The sequence below is a fragment of the Oncorhynchus gorbuscha genome, unplaced genomic scaffold (genome assembly GCF_021184085.1).
Source record: "Oncorhynchus gorbuscha isolate QuinsamMale2020 ecotype Even-year unplaced genomic scaffold, OgorEven_v1.0 Un_scaffold_6203, whole genome shotgun sequence".
NCBI lineage: Eukaryota > Metazoa > Chordata > Actinopteri > Salmoniformes > Salmonidae > Oncorhynchus > Oncorhynchus gorbuscha.
Window position 1 is genome coordinate 10,297 of NW_025749860.1, and position 11,826 is coordinate 22,122.

General features: G+C 43.6%; 1 protein-coding gene across 3 annotated transcripts; it reads right to left on the reverse strand.

The window, feature by feature from the left end:
* Nucleotides 1-1,669: 1,669 nt before the first annotated feature.
* On the reverse strand, nt 1,670-8,648 carry LOC124029392 (NADH dehydrogenase [ubiquinone] flavoprotein 1, mitochondrial-like). 3 transcript variants are annotated; one of them, XM_046341109.1, is made up of 11 exons: nt 8,535-8,648; nt 7,552-7,670; nt 7,357-7,439; nt 6,984-7,154; nt 6,561-6,744; nt 5,963-6,152; nt 5,531-5,743; nt 5,018-5,184; nt 4,089-4,170; nt 3,802-3,947; nt 1,670-1,949 (listed from the first exon to the last, which is right to left on the reverse strand). In XM_046341109.1, the coding sequence occupies exons 2-11, from the start codon at nt 7,660-7,662 to the stop codon at nt 1,872-1,874; spliced, it is 1,425 nt and encodes a 474-aa protein (XP_046197065.1). In that variant the 5' UTR covers nt 7,663-7,670; nt 8,535-8,648; the 3' UTR covers nt 1,670-1,871. The 3 variants fall into 3 exon arrangements, with proteins under 3 accessions (XP_046197065.1, XP_046197064.1, XP_046197066.1); XM_046341108.1 differs by having other exon boundaries at nt 8,503-8,611; XM_046341110.1 differs by lacking the exons at nt 1,670-1,949; nt 3,802-3,947 and having other exon boundaries at nt 4,104-4,361; nt 4,961-5,184; nt 8,503-8,611.
* Between the last annotated feature and the right edge of the window lie 3,178 nt (nt 8,649-11,826).

The window sequence follows — 11,826 nt, forward strand, 5'->3', positions numbered from 1 at the left end:
GGAGAGAGCGGAGGAGCGGGGTGACGTGAGAGAACTTGGGAAGGTTGAACACAAGACGGGCTGCGGCGTTCTGGATGAGTTGTAGGGGTTTAATGGCACAGGCAGGGAGCCCAGCCAACAGCGAGTTGCAGTAATCCAGACGGGAGATGACAAGTGCCTGGATTAGGAGCTGCGCCGCTTCCTGTGTGAGGCAGGGTCGTACTCTGCGGATGTTGTAGAGCCTGAACCTACAGGAACGGGCCACCGCCTTGATGTTAGTTGAGAACGACATGGTGTTGTCCAGGATCACGCGAAGGTTCTTAAGCGCTCTGGGAGGACACAATGGAGTTGTCAACCGTAATGGCGAGATCATGGAACGGGCAGTCCTTCCCCGGGAGGAAGAGCAGCTCCGTCTTGCCGAGGTTCAGCTTGAGGTGGTGATCCGTCATCCACACTGGATATGCCTACAAATACGTCACAATGCTGCAGACAACTTGGAGAAACGATAGAAAGGGCAGGCTAATTCGTGGCGCTTTCACAGCCATATAAGGAGACAATGAAAAACAGAGCGTCAAAAATCCTGCTCATTTCCTGTTTGAAGATTCATCTTGGTTTTGCCTGTAGCATCAGTTCTGGGGCACTCACAGATAATATCTTTGCAGTTTTGGAAACGTCAGTGTTTTCTTTCCAAAGCTGCCAATTATATGCATCGTGGAGCATCTATCTTTTCTTGACAAAATATTGCGCTTGTTTTTAAAAAATCCAATAATGACATAGGTTGAAGAGGTTAATATGGAACAGTAAATTAAAATGTTCAATATATCTTTCGCTTTGGATCAAGGTAGCTAGTAACGACTGCCGGAGAATGCAGGGATTTGTCGTCTTGCACGATGTCTACTTCTTCTGCTAAACAGCATTTTCGAATCAGAGGAAAGCCGAATATATTTATGTCACCTTGCCTGAGAGATTTACACGATTATCAAAAGGTCACGTTATAGGGCAAGCCTACAGAAAACACAACCCTTAAGTGTTTCTAAAATTTAATGGGAAAAAAACTATTGGAACCATTTTCCTGTTTGACCGCTAGGTTTTATGGGTATTATGAATCATACTGTGGCATTGTAAGTGCTTAATAGACCATGCGGTCCTAACAGTGGCGTACCTCCGTTTCGCAGGGCCAGCAAAGTTAACGAGGCAGAGAAACATTTGCAGTTTTATAGCTAAACTTATGCTATTTTAAACATTTGCCATGAGGCTGAGAGAACATGTTGCATTTTTAAAACAAATTTTCTGTAATATATATATATATATATATATTTTAAATGCTTATGAAATGTTCATATACTATCTGGAGCCCAATCAAAATATATATATATATATATATATATATATATATATAAAAAAATAATTGGGGGTGGCGGGGGCTCTGATTCAGTCAGATCACATGCCAGACTGTTCTTGGTCTGTTTCACTCTGACATGGTGGACTGGATTCATCTATTTCTGCTGTGAGAAATTTAAATGACCTCATAAGGCAATTGCAGGATACTGATATTCATACAGTAGTTAATTTGTATCATCAACAGCTGCAATTGCATGTACCATGCTCCTCAACAATGTTCCTTCTGTTAAACGACAGGAGAGACAAACACCGATTGATCAAAATGAAGAAACAAATACCAATTCCAAGATTGAATTTTGTAAGTCTTAAATGAACAATACATATACAGCACAACTGTTAAATTGTTTAACTATTTTAGTTACATACAGCTTTATTGGCGACTTCAGACAAAGGCAAAAACGGGAAGGCAATTATTCACAATGAATGAGGCAATGCATTCTTATTTCAATCATTTGTGAATGAAGGGTAGAGGAAGGGAACGAAGGAGTGATTTAAGCTCTGGCTTGGTCCTTCTGCTGGAACTCTGCAATTCGGGTCTCCATGATAGGCCTGAAGTGTCTGATTAATCCCTATAGAGAGAAAGAAGACTATGAGGCAGTGAGTTAAGAAAAGGGCAAGTTAGCCAACTACACTATTACCAAATCAAATACAGTCTGTTTAAATAGCAGTCTCTATGGACAGATGCAGGCAGTCCATAGAACCCTGTATTACGCACCACCAATACACAATAATTGCTCATTCTATAGGACTGACCCGAAACATACTGTGCTGGATTGGATATTTTCACTATGAGGCATCATTGTGTAACCAGGCCAAGCCCAGTATAGTTTAGTTTGGCACTATAATGTGAATCAGGCATTTCACTGAAATAAATGTTTTGTTTTAGAAATGATAGTTTCCGGATATGACCATATTAATGACCAAAGGCTCGTACTTCTGTGTGTTATTATGTTATAATTAAGTCTATGATTTGATAGAGCAGCCTGACTGAGCGGTGGTAGGCAGCAGCAGGCTCGTAAGCATTCATTCAAACAGCACTTTCGTGCGTTTGCCAGCAGCTCTATGCAATAATCTCGGGAGTTGATAGGCTTGAAGTCATAAACAGCGCAATGCTTGAAGAATTGCGAAGAATGAATGCTTACGAGCCTGCTGCTGCCTACCACCGCTCAGTGACTCATAGACTTAATTATAACATAATAACACACAGAAATACGAGCCTTTGGTCATTAATATGGTCGTATCCGGAAACAAAACATTTATTCTGGTGTAACCGATGTGAAATGGCTAGCTAGTTAGCGGGGTGCGCGCTAATAGCGTTTCAAACGTCACTCGCTCTGAGACTTGGAGTAGTTGTTCCCCTTGTTCTGCATGGGTAACGCTGCTTCGAGGGTGGCTGTTGTCGATGTGTTCCTGGTTCAAGGCCAGGTAGGAGCGAGGAGAGGGACGGAAGCTATACTGTTACACTGGCAATACTAAAGTGCCTATAAGAACATCCAATAGTCAAAGGTATATTAAGTACAAATCGTTTAGAGAGAAATAGTCCTATAATAACTACAACCTAAAACTTCTTACCTGGGAATATTGAAGACTCATGTTAAAAGGAAACACCAGCTTTCAAAAGTTCTGAGCAAGGAACTTAAATGTTAGCGTTTTTTTACATGGCACATATTGCACATTTACTTTCTTCTCCAACACTTTGTTTTTGCATTATTTCAACCACATTGAACATGTTTCATTATTTATTTGAGGCGAAATTGATATTATTGATGTATTATATCAAGTTAAAATAAGTGTTAATTCAGTATTGTTGTAATTGTCATGATTACAAAGAAATAAAACACCATCATCCAATTAATCGGTATCGACTTTTTTGGTCCTCCAATAATCGGTATCAGCGTTGAAAAATCATAAATCAGTCGATCTCTAGCACAGACAACACAGTAGTGGCTTCGGGACACGTCTCAATGTCCTTGAGTGGCCCAGCCACAGCCAGGACTTGAACCCGATCGAACATATCTGGAGAGACCCGAGAATAGCTGTGCAGCAATGCTCCCCATCCAACCTTACAGAGCTTGAGAGGATCTGCAGAGAATAGGAGAAACACCCCGAATACAGGTGTGCCAAGCTTGTAGTGTCATACCCAAGAAGACTCGAGTCTGTAATCGCTGCCAAAGGTGCTTCAACAAAGTACTGAGTAAAGGGTCTGAATACTTCCGTAAATGTGATTTCAGTTTGTTTTTTTATACATTTGCAAAAATTTCAAAACCTGTTATTGCTTTCATTATGGGTTATTGTGTGTAGATTGAGGGGGGGGGGACTATTTAATTCATTTTAGAATAAGGCTGTAACATGACAACATGTGAAAAAAGGGGTCTGAATATTTTCTGAATGCACTTTGTATACAGTATCTCATGTATTTACCTGTACGGGCCACGCGGCTCCATCACCCAGGGCACAGATGGTGTGCCCCTCAATCTGCTTGCTGATTTCCCAGATCATGTCGATCTCAGCCGCCCGCGCATCACCCTTCACAAAGCGCCACATCATCTTGTTCATCCAGTCCACTCCTTCACAGAGGGAAAGAGAGATTAAGAAAATAAGTAAGATAAATATGGGAATAGGGTAGAAAGAGAGACAAACAGACTTGTAGCAGTCTTTAAAAGGCATAACGTATGGATCAAAATAGTTAAGTAAGTAGTTTTCCTTACCCTCCCTGCAGGGGGTGCACTGGCCACAGCTCTCATGTTTGTAGAACTCAATCAAGCGGGCGATGGCTCTGATGACGTCAGTCTGCAATGAGAGTACATCTCAATGTGTCAGATCTAATTTCAATGACCCTATATGTAAGAATCACTTTCTCATCAGTGTTATACTGATACTTATACATACAGGGCCGGTTTCCCAGACACAGATTAACCCTAGACCTGTCCAAAATATCCTTTTCAATTGAGATTTTCTTTTGAAAGTGTTTCTTATTCCAGCTGTTGGCTGGGCTCCCTGCCTGTGCCATTAAACCCCTACAACTCATCCAGAACGCCGCAGCCCGTCTGGTGTTCAACCTTCCCAAGTTCTCTCACGTCACCCCGCTCCTCCGCTCTCTCCACTGGCTTCCAGTTGAAGCTCGCATCCGCTACAAGACCATGGTGCTTGCCTACGGAGCTGTGAGGGGAACGGCACCTCAGTACCTCCAGGTTCTGATCAGGCCCTACACCCAAACGAGGGCACTGCGTTCATCCACCTCTGGCCTGCTCGCCTCCCTACCACTGAGGAAGTACAGTTCCCGCTCAGCCCAGTCAAAACTGTTCGCTGCTCTGGCCCCCCAATGGTGGAACAAACTCCCTCACGACGCCAGGACAGCGGAGTCAATCACCACCTTCCGGAGTTACCTGAAACCCCACCTCTTTAAGGAATACCTAGGATAGGATAAGTAATCCTTCTCACCCCCCCTTTAAGATTTAGATGCACTATTGTAAAGTGACTGTTCCACTGGATGCCATAAGGTGAATGCACCAATTTGTAAGTCGCTCTGGATAAGAGCGTCTGCTAAATGACTTAAATGTAATGTAATGATGTAATGTAGGACTAGGCTTGATCACTGTCTGGGAAACCAGCCCATACAGTGTGGATGAGAGTTTACAGATTTGTCCATGACAATGAGAGCGGCAGTGCCAAGGCCAGTCTGAGCCTGGACCAGGCCGTCAAAGTCCATCAGCACGGTGTCACACACTGAACGGGGGATGAGGGGTGTGGAAGAGCCTCCAGGGATCACACACAACAGATTGCCCCAGCCACCGCGCACACCACCTGAGAGAGAGACATTCACTTTGGTCAGTTGAATTGAGGCTGCACATGTGTGTTAATGAGCAAGTACGATATATATACTGTACCTTAATACTGAGAAAGGTCTGTTGTGGCATTAGTGTTTACTAGGAAACCTGATTGAGGGCTTTGATACAAAACCACCTGATAATGTTAAAATCCTCTGGATTGCTTTATTACTAATTTAAGACAACATACAGTACATATATTGGATTTCTTTGAACTGATATGTTTGCTAACTGTAGCAACAATGGTGAGGTGGTTATTATACATTGGGAAGAAAGGTGCAGCTCAGTTTTAAATGCTCACGTGGTGTACGGTAAGGACGTACCTGCGTGTCTCTCGATGAGGTCCTTGAGAGGAATAGACATCTCCTCCTCCACTGTGCAGGGGGTGTTGACATGACCTGAGATGTTGAAGAGCTTTGTGCCTGAATTCCGCTCTCTGCCAAAGCCGAGGAACCACGTGCCACCACGGCGACAAATAGTGGGCGCCACGGCTACCGTTTCAACGTTGGCGACAGTTGTTGGGCAACCAAACACACCTTGGAGGGAACAAAATGGTCAACCAGTTTAGAACTAAACTTTTGGAAGAAAAGTTAAAAGGATATTTGGATGTTATTGATGTAGAGGGTGTTCTGTTGAACTTCTAAATTGACCTATTATCGTCAAAAAGATATCATTGCCATGCCATGATTAGTTCCATATTCTGGTATTACTACATCATGGGGGCATCCATCTTCCTCTCCACCTCAGAAACTCACCAACGTCAGCAGGGAATGGGGGCTTCAGGCGGGGCTTCCCCTGCTTGCCCTCAAGGGACTCGATGAGTGCCGTCTCCTCTCCACAGATGTAGGCACCAGCCCCACGCATCACAAACACGTCAAAGTCGTAGCCAGAGCCGCAGGAGTTCTTCCCAATCAGACCAGCTGCATAGGCCTCGTTGATGGCCACCTGAGGTCAAAACCAGGATCAAATCAAATGTATTTATAAAGCCCTTCTTACATCAGCTGATATCTCAAAGTGCTGTACAGAAACCCAGTCTAAAACCCAAACAGCAAGCAATGCAGGTGTAGAAACATGGTGGCTAGGAAAAACTCCCTAGAAAGGCCAGAACCTAGGAAGAAACCGAGAGGCCAGTCCTCTTCTGGCTGCGCCGGGTGGAGATGGCCAAGATCAAAGAAAACATCATTCAAAATCAAAATCAATTACCTTAAAAGGAACCATATATGTGTTGAACATTGGAAAAGGTGAAAAAGTGTGCCACATCTAAGAAGAGTAAGCATAACTGTTTAGAGATCAACCTCTAAACCATTGTAGTTATGAATTTGTTTTCCCTTTTCATGCAGTCCACGCTCTCACCTGCAGGTTGGAGGACTCATTGTAGAACTCTCCCCTGATGTAAATGTAGGCAGCGCGGGCTCCCATGGCCCTCCCGGCCACCAGGCAGCCCTCCACCAGCTTGTGGGGGTCGTTACGCATGATCTCCCTATCCTTACAGGTGCCAGGCTCTCCTTCATCAGCATTCACCACCAGGTACTTTGGTCTAAGGATCAGATGAAGGGGGGGATAGGAGTTTTAGATTCCTTTCTCAGGTCAAAGTTGGCAGTGTCAAATGGGGGTGTAGGGTAAGTTGCACCTGGATTCTGATTTTGGGTAAGCTTAGCATTCTCCCCACTAATGGTTAAGATTAGTATTGGGGGAGGGAAAGCTGATCCTAGATCAGTACCTAGGGGAAACGTCACAACGGAGCATCACATGAGCAACATAGGCAGTACCACTGACCTGCCATCACTGGGCTTGTTCATGAAGCCCCACTTCATGCCGGTGGGGAACCCTGCTCCACCTCTCCCCCGCAGCCCTGAAACTTTGATCTCATTGAGGATCCAGTCCACTCCCTTCAGCAGGATCTCCTTGGTCTTGTACCAGTCACCACGACTTTGAGCTCCCTTTAGCCTGGAGCGACATAGGGAGAGAGAAATAATATGACACCTAATTCCTAAGAATACTATACGACTGATTGATTAAGTAATATGCATGGAATGTTATATAATTGTACAGATGAAAAATGATGGTCCAAGCTCTCATACCCCAAAGGCCAGCATTTCTGACATTGTGTAGAGTGTTATTGTGTATAGAGAACAGTTTGTAATGGTACCTCCAGTCATGTCGGCCATACAGGTTGGTGAAAATTCTATCCTGGTCAGCCAGGGGTCCAAATGTTGTCTTCTTTGGTGGTGCCTAAAGAGATTGCAAAACATTAGGCCTAAACGTCTAAATACAATATAGAATATTTGCTACCAATAGTCTGGAACTGTCAAGTTTGCACTTCACACAGCTTGTGGAAGGATACCTCAACAGTTGTGCTGTTAAATCGTGTGATGGACGTCACTCTGCCTTGACAGACAGCAACTGGGCCCCGAGCCGCAGCACAGACCAAAGCCAACCGGGACAGGGACAGCATCCTGATACCTGGTTGCAGGACAGGAAGCAGTCAAGTCGATAGTTCAAATAATAATAATAATAATAAATCATTTCAAATGTAGCCACAATACAATTATATTCATTGGTCAACATCCAGGGCAGGCTTCAGTTCCATCCCCATTACAAAAGCTCAAGCAACAACATTACAAAACTCAATGGCAATGTGACACGACCCAAATACAACACAAAAACATTAGGCGCCGTTACATGAATAGCATCAATGTCCATCCTAAAATCCATGCCAAGGAAGCATACCGATTGCTTATGTCAGGCAACTCTTTTGTCGCCACTGAACAAAGAATACTGTTGTCATTGTCAACTCAATACATTAACTTAGCTAGCTAATCAGATGTGTTAGTTAGATAAGGATGCATAGCACTGAAATTGTAACATTTCACGGGCCTAATGTTCAAAGGTGTATAAGGTGTTAGCTAGATAAGGATGCATAGCACTGAAATTGTAACATTTCACGGGCCTAATGTTCAAAGGTGTATAAGGTGTTAGCTAGATAAGGATGCATAGCACTGAAATTGTAACCTTTCACAGGCCAAATGTTCAAAGGTGTGTAAGGAGACATCGTCAAATATCTAGCTAAAAGCCAAACACATTTCCCCTGGCACAGCACTACCAGGACCTGCAAACGTCCCACAATGACCTCCACTTTGTGATAGCTAACGTTACAGTAGCTAGCTAGCATGCTAAACAGGCTACGACAATCGACTTCTGATGCATAAAACTGCTCCAAGTGTCATAATAATCGTATTATTTTTGTTACGTTTTGCATGATATATTAATGTAGCTATGAAAATAACAAAATCACCAATGTTTTTGTTGCAAAAATGGTCTTCGTACCTTGGTGTTGAATCCCGAACCTGTGTTACAAAATTACGTTCTTCTTCTTCTATGAGGTTTCTATGAGGCATCCAATTTGTGGCATTACCGCCACCTACCAGACTGGAGTACAACTCCCTAATTTACACTTCGCTTGATAGATCAAATGTAACAAATAAATACCATACCCTCTAACACTACGCTCACAAATTAAAAAAATTATATCAAATACAATTTACACCACCCTACTGCACTAATTAAATGCATGTATTCCTACCTCATCATCCTTAATTTAAATGTTATTTGTTTTCAATTTAACCAGGCAAGTCGGTTAGGAATAAATTATTTTTTACAATTACAGCCTAGGAACAGTGGGTTAACTGCCTTGTTCAGGTGTAGAACAACATATTTTTACCTTGTCAGCTCAGGGATTTGATCAAGCAACTTTTCCATGCCATGAAAAGTGTGTTGGCCCAACACTCTAACCACTAGCCCACCTGCAGCCCCAAGGAAAGGATGGGACATCACCACTTAACACACACCCTGTAACTCTTGATGTCAAATCTCGTACACCCAAATACCTCTCTGCAACTACCACCACAACTTAAATGTTCTGTGACTTACATTCCATCACTGCAGTACAATTGATAACCATAACTATAAATGCTAAAAATCCAATCTTACTGAAACACATTCACTTGATGGACTATCCCTCTGCACTGGTACAGATCTACTACTCACACCACTCCTCTCAGGATCCCTCCCCTTGACCCATCTTCCTCTGCTGTCTTCACTGCCTCAGCATATGACAACTTCTGCTCTACTCTGACCCTGAAAACCTCAACCTGTCTCTCTCGCACGGGATATTTCTGAACCCCAGCCCCATGGGCACCCCTACAATTAACACATTCCACTACTTTCCCCAATGCTACACATTCCTTTGTCTCATGCCCTTCTGCACACTTCTCACATCTAGGAACGTCCCTCCTACACACTGCTGCCACATCCCTATAAGCTTGACACCTGTAACAACGTAATGTATTTGGTACAAAAGCTCATACATGATAATACGGCACTTCTCCTGACATACATCTTGTTCTTGCCTTCTCAAGGTACGCCATTTAACAGGCTGTCACAATCTCCATACAATCAGCACAAGCCCCTTGGGATGTGGCGCTCAACAGTGCATCCCACAGCTTCGTCTTGATGTGCTTCTTTACCTCCCTACAAAATAATGAGCAGAAGCAGCAGCAGCAGCAGCAGATTCTACTTCTGTAATAGCTTGGCGGTCCGCAAACAATCGTTTAACTGCATGCCGCCACCTACGATCACTCATGATCTGTACGATCACTCAGGATCTGTCCAATTCTGTACTACCATGAAAAAATGTGTTTAAAAAAATCCCTACTAACTTCTACCACACCATATGTCCCCCACATTTACAACACGTAACCTTCACATTGCTCCCACATTCACCGTAATCATGTTCGCTCCAACACTTGGCACATATTTTCCTTCCTTTACATTGAACAGCTACATTTCCCATTCTTTAGCTTTTTATTCTTCTTTAAGGTTTCATGGCAGTCTACACCTATTGGTGTACTGCTACCACCTACTCTATGGGTAGTGAACGAAATATAAAAATAAACATCTTAAACAATACAAAAATCAAATAAATCCAAAACATCCCCACCCCACTCCTTCAGTGATAATCCAAATCACATCCCTACACAGGCCCAGGTGCCTGTATGGACACAACATTCATCGACGGGATTCCTTGTAATACCTCTGCTGTAAAATCCCTGAGTCCCAAAAAACCTTCAGCTGCACTCACAACAATGCCTATTTTCTCCGATTTCATCGTTGTTTGCGCTGTGCACTTTATAACCAATGCAATAAATAATACAAAGTCCACCCTTTTATGTCAGGATCCTGTTGGCGAGTAATATTTAGTGATGTCTCTAATCCAACTAACATGGTTTCTTCAATGTTACTCCCTTCTTCCACTCTTCTCACCACCTCCAGATAGGCGACATGCCCATATTCTTGCCACCTCGGTCTCCATCACCCTAACAGAGCACTTCATGAATTCTGGCGCTTGCTCGCCACCACAATTGTAGCATTTCGCCTCATGAGCGGAAGCTAATACCTCTCGTCCGGAAACAGTCCGCCTCGGAAATGGTCCGGGTGCCGCAATTGCAAGGTATTTGAAACTTTTCTAACATCCAAAAATGAGTTACCTCAGGTTCATTCAGCCGTTCCTATAGGGAAAATGAATGGGGAAAGAACATCGTATTGGGATGAATGCAGAAAATTCACTTTAGCGGTACTACTGCCATTTCCCACACAAAATGTATGATAGGAAGATGACATGTTGGGCCTATGGGATTGGGTGATCAGCACTAACCAGACTATTGTTGGTTGTAGGAATGCATGGGAAATGGCAGATGTCAAGATTGAGTCTGATGCATCTACCAGTGAGAGGAGTGAGAATGAGAATTCTGGATGGATGACTGTCGCTAAACGTCGGAGTAAGATAGCCAAAGTGTCAGTTGAAATGCAGTTTAGTAAGCAGAAGGCTCGCACTCCAACTTCTCAGTTTGTAGTGGGAGTAGGGTTTAGGGATAAGGAGATGTACGTTGGGAATCCGTTCTGTTTACAAAATGCAGAAGAATGCATTGTGTGCTGTGGAGTCTGTGAGAATGACCAGAGGTGGAATTGTATTGCTCTGTTGTGCATCGGAAAGCAAAATCAGTGAGCATTGAACCTCAGGAGTAAGGTATGGTGGCCATGCATGGACAAGGCTGCAAAGAGACACTTCAAGTCATGCCATGGTTGTCAGATTGTACCACGACCAGATGTGCCAAAACTGCTGAGACCCACAGCGCTACCTGATGGGCCGTGGCAGGACGTTGCCACTGACCTATTGGGTCCACTACCAACAGTACACTCAATACTAGTAGTTGTAGACTACTACAGCAGATATTATGAATATGATATCATGCAACTACAACAGACAAGGTGATTGGAGACTATTTTCAGTCGTCATGGTCTACCACTAACAATCCGGTCTGATTGTGGCCCACAGTACATATAATCGCAGTTCCAGAACTTCTGCCAGGAAAATGGGATACAGCAGGTAAAAACAATGCAAAAATGGGCACAGGCAATGGTGAAGTGGAGTGGCAAATGCTTCCCTCATGAAATGGATTCGCATTGCACAAGCTGAGGTGCTGGACTGAAAGCGGGAGCTACGCAAGTATGTGACAGTATATAGATCCATTGATCACTCTACCACGGGCAGGAGCCCAGC

What these genes read in the sequence shown, in the direction of transcription:
- LOC124029392 (XM_046341108.1), bottom strand. Translation starts at nt 8,605, where the DNA reads ATGCCTCATAGAAACCTCATAGAAGAAGAAGAACGTAATTTTGTAACA. An exon ending in TATGGCCGACATGACTGGAG is followed by an intron (nt 7,155 to 7,356) that starts GTACCATTACAA and finishes ATGTCGCTCCAG; the next exon opens with GCTAAAGGGAGCTCAAAGTC. An exon ending in CCTCATCGAGAGACACGCAG is followed by an intron (nt 5,185 to 5,530) that starts GTACGTCCTTAC and finishes TCTCTCTCTCAG; the next exon opens with GTGGTGTGCGCGGTGGCTGG.